Below are 17,405 nucleotides of genomic sequence, written 5' to 3'. Positions count from 1 at the left end.
TGTGCTTTGCTGAAATCTCAGGATTCCATCTCCTGGCTTTCCTGGATCATCCAGCTGGGTTGTGGTGCTGAAGCAGGAAATCAGGGTGGCCAAACAGGACTTCCCCCTCCTGAAGCTGTGCTGGCTGTGACTGATGTTGCTGTTGTCCACCAGAGGTTTTTTCAACACCTCCCAGAAAAATCTTTTCCAGGATTTTACCAGGCACTGAAGTGAGACTGACAGCCCTGTGGTTCCCAGGGTTATCCCTTGAAAATCTGGACCAGCTGAGACCTCTCCAGAATCCCAAAACTGCTCCAAAATCACTGAGAGAGGCTTTGTGACAACCTCAGAGAAAGCTCCAGAGTAAGGAAAACCTAAGAACCTGAGGAATGTGCTTGCTCAGAGATCCAGGATCCTTGGATGGCTCCAGCATCACCTTGGGGGGATGAGGGGAGATGCTCTTTAAAGCAGGTGAGAGAAAAAACCAGCACAGGGATGACCAGGCTGCTCCAGGACCAAGGTCCCACAAGGCAAAGATGGAAGTGTGGATATTCAACCTCAGAGTTTGGGAATGGAAGAAGGAGCTGGAGAAATGGTCCTGCAGGTCACTGCAAGCCAGGAGAGCAGGGAAGGGGCTGGAATGTGCAATTCCTGCAAAGGTGCAATGTGGGATGGAGACACCAGAGCTCCAAGCAGCTCCCACCACTCCCTGTGGTCCCAACACCTGAGAAAGCCTCAGCTGTGCTGCCCAGACTTTTTCTGAGCCTTGGGGAGAAAAAAAGCAGCAACTGAAGATGGAAAATGAGGAAAATCTATTCTCAAGACCAGGGGAAGCTTAATTTTGGGACAAGAGGTGAGTTCCCTAAGCAGGGGGCAGTGACTCCAGCAGGCAGTGCCTTTGGATTAACAACATGAAGACAATGCTATGGTTTATTGAAACATAAATGCAACCTCTTAAAAAGAAACTAAAACCCCAGAGTGTAACCTCTGCCTTTGATGAAGAGGGAAGCATTGGGAAAAGCTGATTTTAAAAACAAAAGGCACTTTAAAAATGGGCTCCAACTGAAAAGGATTTTGCACAAACCTCACGCCTGGAGCTGCTCAGAGTTCAGTGGCCACTTAAATAAATTCAGTGTGGAGAGCACAAGAGGACCAGAGCCACCCCTTCCTGTCCTGCCTGTGCAGAGACAATCCCTGATCCCAGCAGGAGGGAGAGATGTTCCCTCTCCCCTTTTTTTGGATGCTGGATTTCCTGGGCTGAGCGATCCAGAAAGCCACTCCCCAAACCGGCTTTAAATCACATCTCCCACCCCCAGGGGAACATGAAACACCAAGAACAAGAAAAAGGTCAGTTTGGGATGTGTGGGAGGAAGGAAAACCATCTCTCTCAACTGGGAGATGCTGAAAACCAGGGCTTGGGTGAGCAGGTTCAAAGAGCTCTGAAATCTACGGGGCGACTTTTTGCCGTAGCTCGTTCCGGGTGCAAAGTGAGCCGAAAAGGTTCAAAAAACCTCAGGAAAACCTTTTCCCTCCCCACCCCCAGTAAACTACACAGTAGTCCCTTAAGTGGTAACTTTTTCCCAGTCTTCCAAGCAAACCTTTCAATATGAAAAGGGGAGAACACAGACACTGCACCAGGGAAGCTGCACGGGCCAAGCTTCGCTCGCCGCCCCGGGCGACGTTCCAGCCGTCTCCGGAAGCTCAGGGATGGGAACATGCCCATGGAATACATGCAGGAATTTGGGTGGGTTTGGAGAAAAAGGGGCAGGGGGGAGCTCAGCTGGGTGGGAGAGGATGGGGTTCTCCAAAGCAAAAGAACAGCTTGGTTGGTTGTTCTGCATCAAATGTTCCTCGTTGGATACACAAGGGTGGAAATAGCAAGGTGAAGGTGCCAGGTGTAAGCACAGGCTCGGGCATTCAGTAGCTCGTTAAGCTCCCCAATTAATTTGCAAGCGTGTGCTGATGACAGGTTGCTGGCTGGCTGCTTAGTCTCAGAAAATACTTTTTGATTAATGGTGCAACTTAGAGCTCCATAAATAAAAAGGGGATTTTTTTTTTTTTTGTTTTGTTTTGTTTGTTTTTCAATGACTAAAAGTAACAATGTCTGGAAAGGCATCGATGTATTTGCTGAGTAAGGCCTTGAGCAGGTTCCTCCGTGTTCTTAGCAAGACCATCCATGGAATCCATAAATAGGGGGTGGGAGGGGGGTGGGATTCATTCTTCAGCGTGGACAGAAGTGGGAGATGTTCTCATTTTAGTCGCTCAACGAGTCCCTGCGTCAGTCCAAGGTGCAAAAGCTGGGATCTGGAGAGAGTTGCCAGGTGAGGGAAAGATTCCAGGAGCTTCTCCCAGCACAGTTCCAGCAGGCTGGGCACCACCAGCCACATTTTGAACAGGGAGCCAGTCCGTTTGTTTTCGTGGATGTTGACCACCCCTCCGTGGACGTACATGCAGCCAGCCTGGAAAGGGGGACAGGAGTTACAAAGCCAGGAAAGGCAGGGTTGGGCTGTCCCCATTGTCCCCAGGTGTCACAGCCTCTCTGGGAGCCTCTGAATCCTGGGAGGAATCCCTGCTGCAAGGGCTCATCCTAAACCACATATCCAGCACCTCAGAGTGCTTTGTTTTAGGTGATTTCTATCCCAAGAAATCCATTTTAGGAGCGTGGTAAACTGTTAATAAAGTAGTGCAGAGCCATACTCGTGTTTCAGCTAACAAGAATGTATTTTTAAACTACACCCACCTCACACAGACATCCTGCATTCCCTTGGCTCAGCACAACCCAGCTCCAGGGATGACAGGAACACGGAGAGATGGGGAAAAACTCAGCTGCTGAGTGGATTTTTCCTTTTTTTCTTTTTTTTTTTTTTCTCCATAGGCTGGCAAAGAAAGGGCATTCCTGCTGTCCAGGCAGTCACTGAGCTGCCTGGGAAACACCTTTAATCAAGATTCCCAGGAAAAGCTGCATTTATAACATTCCCCAAAATTAAGTGACACCAGGGAATGTGATCTCTGCCCTGAGGAGCTGAAGGCACAGGCATTTCTTGCTGCCTGTTAATGATCAATCCCAGGTCTCCAGCCTTCTACTTATGGCCAAAAGCTCTGGCAATACCAACATTCCTCAGTGGTTTCCAAAGGGCTGGAAACATCTAATCTTTCACCTCAGGCTGTTCTCAGTAGGATAAAATCACTTTACTCAGGGAGTATTTGTATTTTTTTTTTTTTTCCATTTTACAAGCAGGAACTGCTGTTCCCACATGGAGTTTAAAAGCTAAAAGTTTGTATAATTTCTTTCAGGCAGCAAAACCCACGGTGTGGCTCCACTCTTCAAACAGCAGCAGGAGGAAGAACCCTCCCAAAAGCTGCTGCATCCAGTGGAGGTCACTTCCTTGGGGACATCAGCTCTATCTGCAGCCCACAGCAAGGTCAGAGGGTTTGGATGAGGGATCCCAGCCCCAGAGGGGACAGAAGGAGTCACTTACTGGGGTGACAGCAGCACAGTGGAAGTACACAGGCTCTGGCATGGCAGCTGGGAGCTTGACCCACTGGAAAGTTTGGAGGTTCAGCTTCCAAACATCTCCCAGGATCACCTCTCCGTTGTAGCCTCCGCACACGAACACATCTGTGGGAGAGGAGATGTGGGGGGAGTTCCAGGCTCAGCCCTGCCAGGAACCACAGGACACGCGTGGGGAGAGCTCAGGGATCGCCTTCCCCACATGGCTTTGGGATCAGGAATTGTTTTACCTCCACAAAGGATCTCCCAAATCAGCCCCAACACAGAGCAGAGGCCACTTAAAGGTTCCCAGACTGCCTTGGGTGGGAAGGGACCTCAAAACCCATCCAGTTCCAAACTGGTGGGCAGGGAAACCTCCCACCATCCCAGGCTGCTCCAAGTCCCAGTGTCCAGCCTGGCCTTGGACATTCCAGGGATCCAGAGGCTTCTCTGGGAATTCCAGCCCAGCCAGGAATTCCTTCCCCAGATCCCATCCATCCCTGCCCTCTGGCAGTGGAAGCCATTCCCTGTGTCCTGTCCCTCCAGACCTTGTCCCCAGTCCCTCTCCAGCTCTCCTGGAGCCCCTCCAGGCCCTGGAATGTGCTGGAAGCTCTCCCTGGATCCTTCCCTTCTCTGGGAGAACATTCTCAGCTCTCCCAGCCTGGCTCCAGAGCTGAGGGGCTCCAGCCCTGGACTCTCCCCAGGTGCTCCTGCTGTGTCCCCAGGGCTGGGGCAGCTCTGCAGGTTGGGTCTCACCTGAGTGGGGCAGAGTTCCCCCTCCCCTGCTGCCCAGTCTGGGGGATCAGGGTGGATTTCTGGCTCATGATCCCAACCCCACCACTGGAAGCAGGAGAGCATTCCCTCTTTTTTGAGCCAAGCTGAGCTCTCAGACACCTGGGCTTGATCAGATTCCAGGGATTTTAAACCCACAGGGAACAGCTCCACCTCCCAGTCCTGCCTTGCTCCAAGTTCTCCACTCAGAGGCTGCCAAATCCTGCTGGTGGACTGGAAGCATCTCCCAGCTCCTGCCTTTATTTTATTGGCACAATTGACACTCCTGGGAAATACAACCCAACATTTCCCTCCAGCCCTCAACAGAGAGCATCCAGCCACTGACCTGAAGGGTTTGGAAAAGAGGGATCAAGGTTGTAACTGGGTTTTTTTCAGTGCAAAAGAAGTGAGGAATGGTGCCAACTGTGCAGCTTAAGGCCTGTTAGTGAGGCAAAAATCCTCTTCCAGAAAAGCCACGTGTTCCCTGCAGTTCTCCCCTGTTTGGTTGTACAAGATACACCACTTTTCCAGAGGTAAATCTTACCATTTTTTATCTGGACACAGCTGTGGCATCTTCTGGCTGCTGGGAAGCCTGGGGAGAATAAATTGAAAAATATATCTCAGCAATAATTGCTTTAAAGTGCTTATGCAAGTGGTAATTCTGTCTCAGCATTAAATCATGGAGTTGAATTTTTAAGAGGTTCTACTTTCCTGCTATAGGTATAAAAAGGTGTAATTTTAAGCAGCTGTTTCAGGTTTGATTCCTAATTCCTCTCCAAGGAAGGAAGAAAAATGCTGGAATTTTGTTCCCCAGAGTCTCAAATCTGGCTTGGTGAAAAGCAGCTGTGAGATTCCAGGGGAAAGGGAGCAGATCCAGGCAATGTCACCTTTCCCAAGCAGGGAGAGAGGGAAGCCAGACTGCCAAATTCCCTTGGATGGGATAATCCTTGAAGCACAAGCAGGATCTCAAACTCAGCAGTAAATCACACCTTGAACAAGAAAACTCCACCTTCAAGCACCTTGGCCACTCTGGTTTACAGGGAAAGAAGGGAAATTGCAGGCTCACCGACTTTCTCGTGAGGTTTGGTGGTGATCTCCTCCCAGGTGTTGGTTTCCAGGTTGTAGGCGTGGATCTGGGGAGAAAAAAGAGGAGCCATGAGATCCAGGATGATGCAGCCACAGGCTCTGACCCACTGGAAATAAATCCCTTTTTTTCATTAAGTGTAAACCCAAAAATAGCTGATCCCAGCCAGTGACTAAGCAGGTCTAAAATCACCTTCCAAGCTCCAGCCCAGCTTTGCTATTTCAGCCCTACAGCTGACAAACAAAAAGAAAAGCATGTTGCTTTTTAAAAGAGCTGGACTGACTCAAATCCACACCCTTGATTTCTCAGAAGGATTTAGAAAAACCTTTTCTTCTGCTGTAGGGAGAAAAATGGGACAATGGAGAGATAAAATGTCACATTAAGTGCTACAGACTCCACTTTTTTGGAAGCAGAGCACTATTTAAAGTGACCACAGATTCATCACCAGCACATTCTGTGGCAAATCCAGGTTTTACAGAAATAGGAGAACAATCTGCTCCCAATATATATATTTTTTTTCCTTTTTTTTTTTTTTTTTTAACCAGGTTCTCCAGGCAAAGCCAGATGAAGAGGTTGTACTGGTTATTCCTGTGTGGAAAAAATCTCTGTCCAGGGTTCCAAAAGCCTCACCTTATCCAAGGAATAAGCTGTCCAGGAAGTTCCACCTCCCAGGATATAAATCCGTTGACCATCGTGAGCAATTTCATGTCTGTACCTGAAAGTGCAAAGCAGCACAATTAACAACAACAAAAAAAAACCTTCTGGAAGTCACCATCAAATTCCATCAAATTCCATTCCAAATCACCACCAAATTCCAGGGATTTGAGCAGAAACTCCCAAGCCTGGCTCTGCTGCATTAGTCCCTCAGGATGGGAGCATTCAGCAGATGTGGAAGTTTTCCTCAGCCCTCCAAGCAGCACCCCAGAAGTCTGAAAGGCATTCTCTGATTGCAGAGCAATTATTAAGTAATTAATAATTAAGGATTACTGAACACCAGGACAGCCATCAATATTCCAGCCCCTTCTAAGGTGGCCCTTGGAAGTGTCCAAGGCCAGGCTGGACAGGGCTGGAGCAACCTGGGATGGTGGAAAATGTCCCTGCCTATGGCAGGGGGATGGAATTTGATTTATTTTAAGATTCTTAGGAACTCAAACCACTCTGGGATTTTTCCCTTCCCAATTCCCTGTTCTCAGCTGGACACCAACTGCAGATGAGAGCGACCCAAATCCTTCCTCCCAATGCCACAACCACTCCCAGGCAAAGGAGGGCTGGAAATACCAACCACAGCAAGGTATCCTAAAACTTCCCATTCCCTGCCTCCCAAAAAAAGCTCCCTGAGGCTGCCCAGATAACATTTTAAATTTGTTTCTTCTTTCTTTTTTGGTTCTGCTGTGCTTCTTCTGCACTTTTCCTCACTCCTGGATTTCTCAGCTGCTCTGAGATGAGCTCCTTTGGGATCCTCCCTCACGGGAGTTCTGTTTATCTCAGTTCTCTGGGTCAGAAGAAAACTCCAGAGCTCGTTAGGATCTTGTTTCTCTTGTGTTTATTTGTTATCACAAAGCTTGGCAGGTCTCTCCAGGCTTTCTGCACAAGTTTAATTCATCTTGTCTCTTTGGCTCACTTTGGCTCTGATGGCACAAAATGGCCCTGAACTATGCAGTTCTTTTATCTTTATATTTATTTTTATCCAATTAACAACAGACACGTTAATTATTTTTCTTAATGACCCCATGACCCATCACCTGTGTGCTGCACTGTGACATTTTCTGTCCAATCACCTGCTATTACCCAAAAACCTCTAGAAGAAGAAAATTAAGAAAGAAGAAGGAAAAGAAACATCTTGCCTTCTGCTTTCTAAACTTTAACTTTTTCACTCCATGACTTAAGAAAACTTTAATTTACACACTCACACTTTTAATTTTTCTAGCTTTAACAGCTGTTTTCACCATGTAAATGTGAATGTAAATGTATCACCATGAAAACATGCCCATAAATTTCATGTTGTGTGAAATTCAGTGTTTTTCTGGATCTCAGCCATCACTCTGTGTCTCAGTGCTCACCTCTCCTCTGGCATGTCACAGGACATATTGTTTGGCTTCAGCTGGATCCATTCCCGGGTGTTGAGGTCCAGCTTGTGGAGGTCAGTGCTGTAAATGTACCCAGTTGTTCCTCCAAACACGTAGAGAGAGCCATTGATGATGGCCATGGCCTGGCAGAGAAACAGGTTAGAAAGGATTTGGGATACCTGGGGTTGGAAAAGAGGGAATTCCTGCTCTTCCAAAGCAGATGGGCACCAGCAAAAAGGGTCAGTCCAGCTGGGAGGGTGAATCCATTTCTTTGTCTGCCTCATTCATCCACTTGGAACATGGAAATGGACATGGAAAGCCTTAAAAGGTGTCATTCTAATATAAAGGAACCCCACAAATTTCCATGTAGAGTTTTAGGTTTTGAAAGCTTTGACTACAAACCACTCCTTAAATCGCTTTTCCGTTCTCATTTAGACTTTTGGGTTTTGAAAGGTTTTTTTACCAACCTACCCCTTAAATCAGCTTTTTTTCCATCCAGCTGCACCAGTCACTTCCTGAACAAATCCTGACCTTTCCAACTAGGAGAAAAAAACCTCTTTGAAATCTCAAAGAACCGAGGCTGCCCCATTTCTTTACGAAAGACACCTGCTTTTCCTTGTGCTTTTACACAGAGAGAGGAGGAGGCTGATGGGGAGCAGAGCAGAGATTTTGGGGCTCCCTCCTGCTCCCTACCTGGCCGTAGATGCGGTTGGGTTTCTTGCCGCGGCAGCTGAGCAGAGCCCATCTCTTGTACTTGACGTTGCAGACGTGGACGTCGTTCCCGTTGCTCTCTCCGAAGGGGATCCCGGTGCCCCCAAAAACCAGGAGGTTGTTGCCGTGTAAAACAACTGGGAGAGGGAGAGAGAGGAAGAACAGGGATGCTCACTGAGTGAGGTCAGTGGAACAGAATGATTTTTCCAAGCCAGGCTGGAATTTTCCCTGCTCTAGGGAAGGTGTCCCCTATCCATGGCGTGGAACTGGATGATTTTTAAGCTCCCAAACCATTTTTTCAACCCAAACCATTCCATGCTTCCATGCTCTGGAGACAGCAGTACCCGGTGCTGTTCAAATTCCCTACTTTGAGAAGCTCTAAAAGAGAAAGGATCCCAACTAAAACCATGGTAACCAAAGGTCTGCTTTGAAAAGTGAACAAAGACAGCTATTTTTGGATGCTTTGAGATGTCTGCATGAAGCACCTTCCTGCTGAAAGCACAGCAAGGTAAACACCTGGAAAACATCTCCTGCTTTCCCATTCTTTTCCTTTCCCTCTGCCTCAACGGAGCAAAAAGGGAAAGAAAAATCACAAATTAATATCCCAGGCTGCTCCAAGCCTTGTCCAACCTGCCTTGGGCACTTCCAGGGATCCAGAGGCTGCTCTGGGAATTCCTTCCCCAGATCCCATCCATCCCTGCCCTCTGGCAGTGGAAGCCATTCCCTGTGTCCTGTCCCTCCAGGCCTTTCCCAAATTCCAGCTCTCCTGGATCCCCTTTATCTCCTGGAATGTGCTGGAAGCTCTCCCTGGATCCTTCCCTTCTCCAGGAGAACATTCCCAGCTCTCCCAGCCTGGCTCCAGAGCCTGACATTGGATCCATCTCCTCTCCAAGAAATTGACAGACCCAGGGGCTTCACTTGGAATCTCAAGACACCACCAAGACTCTCCCTTCCCTTTCCCTCTCTTTCCCATCCCCATTTCCCAGAAAAATCCAACCTCAGGGCCTACTTGTGAAAAGAAAATCCCCATTTCCACTTCTTGCCTGGATTAAAATAGCCAGGATTAAAATAGCTCCGGGAACAGGCACGGGAGGAGTTGGATTTCCATACGTACGTGACATGGAGGCCAGTTCCCTGGGCATGTAGCCTTCGGTGCCCATCTGGTGCCAGGTGTCTGTGGCAAAGTTGTACCTCCAGAGCTCCCTGAAGAGGGGATAATCCTCATTTTCTGGCCCCCCAGACTCGTCATAGTCGGGGTTGTAACCCCCAAAGACGTAGAGGTTGGAACTGTCGGCGACGCAGCGATGGCCGCTCCTGGCCGGGGGGCACCTGTGGCCTGCAGGAGGAAGAGGAGGAGAAAAAGCAGCTCCACAAGAGCTCAGTTTGTGTTCCAGGGGTCAGGAATGCACCCACTGGGATTTATTCCATAGGGAATCCATAGGGAAGCGCCTCTGCAGTGGGAGGAAATGTCCCTTTTCCCCCTTAAAAAGCCAATCTGTGTGTCACCATCTCATTCCTGGCCACTCCACCCCCAGAGCAATCCTTCCACGACAGCTCTTTCTGAGGTATTTGATAAAAATCCTCTTTTTTTTTTTTCATTCTGTTTGGCAAATTTAACTCAGGGAAAAAAAAAAATCCAAATATTTGTATTTAAAGCTGCCTGGTAGAGAAAAAAAAAATTTAAAAAATTAAGGATTTGCTTTCCCTCCTACAAAAACCTCTCTGTGATTTCTCTTTTTTGTTGCTTGGTTCTCAAGAATTTGTCACTTAGAAGTGACAAAGGTCTGACAGAACAGGGAAAATCTGCTCCTAAATGAAGGCATTTGCACTGGGCAGGGAATCCAGCTGAGATCCTACAGGCAGACACAAAAGGAATTTTCCCTAAAATCCACCCTGATAAGATAAAAAGATGGATTCAGCCAAGGGAAACCTAAGCAGGAATTTTCCTGGACAACAGAAATCGAGGTCTTGGCTGAAATGTGACCAAAACAAACCCAAATAAATCAGTGACCTTCACCTCCCTCCTGCTCCCACAGACTTTTTTATGGATTTTGGGATGGAAAAGGAGCCAGGGAAGCATCTAATTAAGAGCCAGCATGTTTTCTTCTGTTTTAATTCCCAGCAGTGAATCTGAAATTGCAAAAAAAAAAAAAACCCAAAAAAAAACCTGAGGCACGAAGGATTTTTCCTACAGGAAAAGTGAAATAAATGATTTGTCCAGACCAAATAATGAATTTGAGCTGAGCACAAGCAGCTTTGCTTAATCATGTTCAACTCTGGTCCAAAATTAAGCTGCTCTCCAGGGTTCAGATGAAGTTTTGACAGATTTGGGGTGTTTCCAGGAATAATTGTGTCTAGCAGCAATTCCCACTTAGAAAATGAATAAACACTGGCAGAAAAAAAGAGGGGGAAAAAGTTATGGAATTAAGGGAAAAATCTGTAGTGGGGACGTGGATTTTGGGGCACAGGAGAGGGGGATAATCCATGTCCTGATTTAAAATTAAGGAATAAGGAGTTCAGATATTATATTAAATATAGATTTTATTTCCCTCTAGTTCTAACACTTGCCATGAGAATTTTCCAGAGGGAAAAGAGGAAAATAAAGAGTTCTCTATAAAGCAGAAGAGTAATTTCAAGAAAATAAATTATAAAAACACCACCCAAGAGGCCTTCACTGCCATCCACCTCCCAGAATTAAATAGGGAAGGCATCTGACTTTGCCAAAAATCCCAGTTTTCAACAGGAAAGGGATCACACATCCCTGGAAGTGTCCAAGGCCAGGCTGGACAGGGCTGGGAGCAGCCTGGGACAGTGGGAAGTGTCCCTGTCCTTGGCAGGGGGTGGCACTGGATCATCTTTAAGGGCCCTTCCAGCTCTTGCTCATCCCTGTCTTTGGAAAAAGATTCCTCCAGTTGTGTCTTTTTTAAGGAAAAGAGCTGGAAAAGCTGGATCTGTTCAGGGGTTAATTCCACAGCTCCCATAAAGAGCTGCATTTCCATTTAATTAGGACTCACTGGATGATTCACAGCTCCTGCTGAGATTCAGGAGAGCTTTGCAGCTGCTTTTGCTCCAGCCACCAGCCCATTCCACAGGTGTAACTTTTAGATGGGAAAATCCTGGGATTTGCTGAACATCCACTTTGTGGTGAGCAAAACCCATTTTCCCAGAGCTGAACCCCAAAACACTCAAAGCTCAGGGAAGAACAGCAAGGCCCCATCCCTGTGAAATGCTGGAATTCTCCAGGTCCTGCTGTGAATTCCTTGATGCTGGATGTTGAAATCAGAAGGATGTACCAGGGGAAGAGGTCATAAAGTTCTGGAAAATGGCTTTAAAATGGATGGATACAATCTGGGAAGCAGCTGTTTTCCCACTTTAAGATTCCAGAGAGAAGCAGGAAGGAAAGATGGGAAGGTGAATTTACAAGGAGGCTCCTTTTCCCTTAGTCCTGAGGGCAAAAATGGGAACAGAAAAAAAAATTCAGGGAATTAGTTCCACAATCAGACTGAAATGTAACAGGAGGAGAGGGAACAGCCTCAAGCTGTGCCAGGGGAGGCTCAGGGTGGACAGCAGCAGAAATTTCCTCATGGAAAGGGTTGTTAAACTTTGGAAGGGGCTGCCCAGGGAGGTTTGGAGTCCCCAAGGAATTCCTGGATGTGGCACTCAGGGCTCTGGGCTGGGGACAAGGTGGGAATTGGGCACAGCTTGGATTGGATGGTCTGGGAAGGCTTTTCTAACCCAATGGATTCAGTGATTCCAGGCTGAAACTTTGTGACGGCGACATAATTAAGGAAAAGTCTTAATTAAGGGCTGAGCCACTCAGAAAGAGGCTGGCTGGGCACTGACCTGCCAACACCCTGCTAAATTCCCCCTTTAACCAGTGATTCACTCCATGAGTTCTGAGGGAGCTGCTGGATTGACAATCCCAAGCTATTCCTAATTAGTAGCTGTAATTAGGGCAGGGGATGAAACAAGAAGGTGTTTCCAGATGTGACACGGGAGAAAAGGGGGATCAGGGGGAATTTCTGGCTCTGCACAACTCCCTGCCAGGAGGGGACAGCCAGGGGGGATTTGGGATCTTATCCCAGGGAACAGGGACAGGAGGAGATGTCTCAGGATGGATTTTAGGGAAAATTCCTCCATGGAAAGGGGGGTCAGGCACTGGAAATGCCCAGGGCAGGGGAAGTGCCCATTCCTGGAGGGATTTTTCCAAGCCCTGTGGATGTGACACTTGGGGACAAGGTGGGGCAGGGGTGGCCTTGGCAGTGCTGGGAGCGGTTGGACTCGGTGGTCTGAGAGACCTTTTCCATGATTATGAATTTATTCTGAGCCTCCTGAAACCATCCTTTTTTCTTATGAGTGTCAGAAACCCCAAATAAATCCATTTCTATCTCAAGGGTGGGTGTGGAGAGGAACGGGGCCGGACTGTTCAGCAACAGAAGGGACAATGAAAACTGAAACACAGGAAATTCCAGCTGGATAGGAGGAAAAACTTTGACTTTTGAGAACGATGGAGGGCTGAAAAAGCTTCCCAGAGAAGCTGTGGCTGCCCCTGGATCCCTGGAAGTGTCCAAGGCCAGGCTGGATGGGGCTGGAGCACCCTGGAACAGTGGCAGGGGTGACACTGGGTGGGCTTTGAGATCCCTTCCCACCCAAACCATCCCACAATTCTACACTCCTTAATCAGTTCCCTTTTTTTTCCCCAAGGTAATTTAATCCAAATATCCACCTCAGGATTATCTGCAGCACTTTTTGAGTATCTTAAAGTTTTTCCTGTCAAGATAACAGGAAAAGGAACAGCAGCAGCAAACAGCCTGTCCTGTTATCAGGGCAAACCAAACAATGCTGGCTCTTCCCATCAATCCATGATTTCAATCCCACAAATCCCAGTGCAAGCCAATCCCACGAGGTGTGTGCTCGTGGGAGAATTATAAAAACACCAGCAGAATTTCTACTTCAAACCCTATTTTTGGAAATACACAATAACTACAGGGTGCAGAACCAACAAATCCAACGTGGCTTTGGATCCTCCTCTTTTCCAAGTCCCACATCTGTGGTGAGTATAACAGTGCACATGTCCTTTTCTCTGCTTTTTAAAATTTTCTAAAGATGGTTTTGGTATTATTTTTTCCTCCTGCCTGGTTTTTCAACATCCACAACAGCAGGATTCAATCTCTCCCTTTCCATTTCTGATCCCTGCAGGAATCCTGAAGGATATTCAGGTCAAGGGTTGAACCAGAACAAGACAAGTCAATATTGACTTTGACTCCCATCTTCAAAGTTTCATCTTTTCCACAACAGCTGGACAAAAAAAAAAAAAGTTTGGAATTCGTGTCATTGGAGCCCCTAGGGAATGTTTGGACAAGCAGGATTGGGAATGGATCACTGAGAGTGAGGTTTAAAAGCTATTTGTTCATCCAGCTGCGCTCAGCCTCTGCAGATCCCACATTTCCCTTCCTTGGCAGGCTGCCCACGCCTGAGAAATTCCTAAGAGGGAAAAATTCCCAAGAGGAAAAATTCCCAGCTGTAGCTGGGTCCCTGAACAACGGCTCTGAGAGGCTGAGGGAAAATAGGAGAAGCCAGAGGATCCAGCCAAACACAACCTGCAGGTCAGCCAAGAGATTTCCAGGTGTTGCTGAGACCTCCAAAGCAGCTTTTCCAGAATGGATCATCCTGGGAGAGCTCCTGCCTTTGGATCAGGTCAGAACCAGAACAGGTCTGGTTCTCCCAGGTTTTGTTTCCAAAATCTGTGGGGAAATCACCTTTTAAAGGATTTTACACCACTAAAACTCAGTGATCCTTGGGTTGTTTTGTTTCCAAAAAGCGTGAAGGAAAAGAAAGGAATTCTGGAGAATGGAAGTTGTAGTTTTTATGGTCCAATGTGCTGTGGGAAAAGAACCTGGGCTGAGGTTGGTCAGCACCTTGAGCAGCCACATCCTGAAATGCTCCAGGGACTCCACCACATACCAGAGGAGGCTGTTCCAGGGAATGATGGTTCTCACTGGAAAAAAATGTCTTTTTTCTATTGGGATGAACCTTCCCTGTCCTCACTGCTCCTTGTCCTCTCCATGTGAAGGGAGATGTTCTGTCCTCTTTGTATCCATCCTTTGAGGACTGGAAAACCCCAGTGAGGTTCCACCTGAGCCTTCTCTTCTCATGGAATCATGGAATGGAATCCCAGGATGGTTTGGGTTGGAAAGGACCTTAAGGATTGTCCCATTCCAACTCCTGCCATGGCAGGGACACCTTCCACTGTCCCAGGCTGCTCCAAGCCCTGTCCAGCCTGGCCTTGGACACTCCCAGGGATCCAGGGGCAGCCACAGCTCCTCTGGGAATTCCAGGGAGACTCAAATCCTTCAGCCTTTCCTTCCTTGGACCATTTCCTTTGGATCCTCTCCAGTCTGGCTGTGAATTTCTTGACTTGTGGAGACCAGAACTGGATAAGGAATTCCAGGAGCACTGGGCAGAGTGGGATGATCCCATTTCTCCCTCCCAACATCCCTGTGGATGCAGCCCAGGCCCTGATTTGCCTTCCCTCAGTTCCCTCTCAGTGAGGCTGCTCCCAAATCTCACTGATCCCAACCTGGGCTGGACTTTTGGGATGTCATTCCTTGGAATTTTGTTTGGAGATGTGCTCCTCCAGCCTGAGCAGATCCCTGGAATGTTATTCCATTCATTAAGGAATCACATGGACACAAAATTCTCCGTGACACGAAGAGGTTTGGGATATTTGGAATTTCTGCTCTTTTTTTAATATATATTAAAAACTGAACCTCTCCATAAAAAAAAAAAATAAATCCCAAACCCTTCTGTGACTGGGAAAATTACAGCTGAAGGCAAGAGTAGGAATGGTGAGCCAGGAGAGGCAAAAATCCATTTAAATGTTCACATTGTTCCAACTCCCTTAATTCCCAGGAATCTGATGAAAACACTGACAAATGTGGACAGAAAAAGAAGAATAAACCACCTGTATTTGACTTCTTTTTTCATCTTTCCAAACCTTACAAACAGCAGGGGAATAGCATGGGGGAAATGGAGGAATGACTCCTGAAAACCCTGGAAGAGAATTGGGAGGTAAGAAAAGAAAACTGAAAACTCTGGAAGAGAATTGGGAGGTAAGAAAAGAAAACTGAAAAGTCTGGAAGAGAATTGGGAGGTAAGAAAATAAAACTGAAAAGTCTGGAAGAGAATTTAGGAGGCAACTGAAAACCCTGGAAGAGAATTGGGAGGTAAGAAAAGAAAACCTGGAAATTCTGCAGGAAAACTGGGAGGTGAGGAATGAAACCTGACAAGTCTGGAGGAGAACTGGGAGCTAAGAAAGCAAAGCTGGGAATTCTGGAAGAGAATTGGGAGCTCAGGAATAAATGTGGTTGGAGGAAATGGAATGAGGAGGGGAAAAATTCCTCTTCCCATGGTTATGTAAGGGCTATAAGTAGGACTTTAACAGGTGTCAAACTGGGAGAAAACTCCAGAAATCCAGGATTTTCCCATCCAAGAGGGCTGGCAGTTAGTTTGGGGTTTATTTAGGCTGGCTTAAGTGCCAAGGCTGAGCTGGACAGGGGTGGTTCACCTTGGGCTGCTCCACAAAATCCACGCAGGATCAGGAGGATGCAATTCCCATCTGCTCCAGCCAATGCTTAAAATTCAGGAAAGGGAAGAGAATCTGGGCCTGTGTTGCCAAAAAAGGGCCTTTCCACGGAAGGAAGGAAATGTGGCTGAGCATTTACCCAAAAATAGAAGGTGTGGAGCCACTCAGCAAAATTCCCAGCGCTCCTGGAAGAGGCTGGAAGGCTGATCCAGAATGTGGCAGGTTTCAGGGATGGGAACATGGATTGAAAACCCTTTCCCAGCTGCTGTTGGTGATCCCAGCCCTGAGGGGTGAGAGGCTTCATGTCCCACGTGAATTGGGGGATGTGAGTGGCAGGAAAGGATTCCTGATCCTGGGATATCCAGCTCAAGGTCAGGAGGAGCTAGAGAGATAAGGAAAAAAGGGATATTCCCACCCCAACTGGGACTTCCCAATCCTGTGATCCCAGGTAACCTCAGCTTCCTCCTGGAATATTTTGGGAGCTGTTGGGGTGACCCAAACATCCAGAAATTATGGAATAACTCTTCAGCATCCAACTTTGCTAGGAGAGAGGTGGAAAAGAACAGCTTTTCCCAGGGAACAGGACTAAGCTGATGTCACATCCCAGCCAGGACTCTCCACCCCTGGATCTCCCCTCCCAGGGCTGTGAGGTGTCCCAAAAAACCTTGATATACTGGGATTGCAGAGTGGGGGGATCACCAGGGCTTATCCAAGATTCCAGGAGGATTGAAACGGGGCTGATCCCTGTGGGATACCCCTATCCCCACATCCATGGGGAAAAACAGCCCATGGGAGGCATCCAAGCATCTCCCAACACCTGGAAAATACTGGAATGGGGAAGGAAGCACTGCCACACACCAGGCTCTAGGAGGGGGTAACCCTAAATCCATTTGCAAAAGGATAACCCCCCCCATCCCTGATTCTGGGATCATTGGGATGGGAACAGCCCAGCTCTCCCCACACCATCCCCGGGCTTTGGGGACAGGGTGACCCCATTATTCCCGGCTTTTGGGGTATCCCAGCTCCACCCGGGAATGTCCCAGATCCAGGGATAACTGTCCCCTCGGGGCCTTGGGTGTCCCTGTCCCGGAGCCCAGGGGTTAGGGCTGTCCCTGTCCCCTCAGGGCCTTGGGGACACCTGGATGGGGTGACCAGACCTCTCTGGAGAGTGAGGATGGGGATGCCCCCATTAAGGACCCGCCAGGAATGGGGGTGCCCCGCTCCCGAACACCGTGGGAATGGGCGATTCCCAATCACAGATTCCTTGAAGCTTTGGGAATGGATCTGTCCCAATCCCAGACCCTCCGGGATGGGGGTGCCCGGTCCAGGATCCCTCAGGACCTTGGGGACGGCGGTGTCCCGGTCCCCGACCTCCTGGGGACGGCGGTGCCCCGGTCCCGAACCCCTCAGGACCTTAGAAATGGGGGTGCCCCGGTCCCGGTCACCTTGGGATGGGGATGCTTTGCTCCCAAATCCCTCGGACCCCTCAGTGCTGCCCCGGCCCCGAACCCCTTCTGGGCCTTGGGGTAGGGGTCATCCCCGGCGCCGCCCGCCACTCACCCGCCGCCCGCGGCCTGCTCGGCAGCTGCACGAAGCGGTTCAGGATCCCTCCCCCGCCGCCATCGCCGCCTCCCGCGGCGCCGCCCGCGCCCTCCCCGAGCCCGTCCCGGGCCGCGGCCGCCGCCGACATGGCCCGTCCGCTGCCTGAGGGACGGGGAG

The 17,405-nt window shown here is 48.5% G+C and overlaps 1 protein-coding gene across 1 annotated transcript; it reads right to left on the bottom strand.

Moving 5' to 3' along the window:
* Positions 1 to 882: 882 nt before the first annotated feature.
* LOC131592186 (kelch domain-containing protein 10) lies at positions 883 to 17,404 on the bottom strand. Its single transcript, XM_058863523.1, has 9 exons — positions 17,247 to 17,404; positions 9,216 to 9,437; positions 8,084 to 8,238; positions 7,385 to 7,533; positions 5,955 to 6,039; positions 5,307 to 5,373; positions 4,785 to 4,832; positions 3,459 to 3,598; positions 883 to 2,438 (listed from the first exon to the last, which is right to left on the bottom strand). The coding sequence occupies exons 1-9, from the start codon at positions 17,374 to 17,376 to the stop codon at positions 2,229 to 2,231; spliced, it is 1,206 nt and encodes a 401-aa protein (XP_058719506.1). The 5' UTR covers positions 17,377 to 17,404; the 3' UTR covers positions 883 to 2,228.
* Position 17,405: the final 1 nt, after the last annotated feature.

This window comes from Poecile atricapillus, chromosome W (genome assembly GCF_030490865.1).
Source record: "Poecile atricapillus isolate bPoeAtr1 chromosome W, bPoeAtr1.hap1, whole genome shotgun sequence".
In the NCBI taxonomy this organism is placed as follows: domain Eukaryota; kingdom Metazoa; phylum Chordata; class Aves; order Passeriformes; family Paridae; genus Poecile; species Poecile atricapillus.
This window is presented reverse-complemented; position numbering and strand designations above follow the sequence as displayed.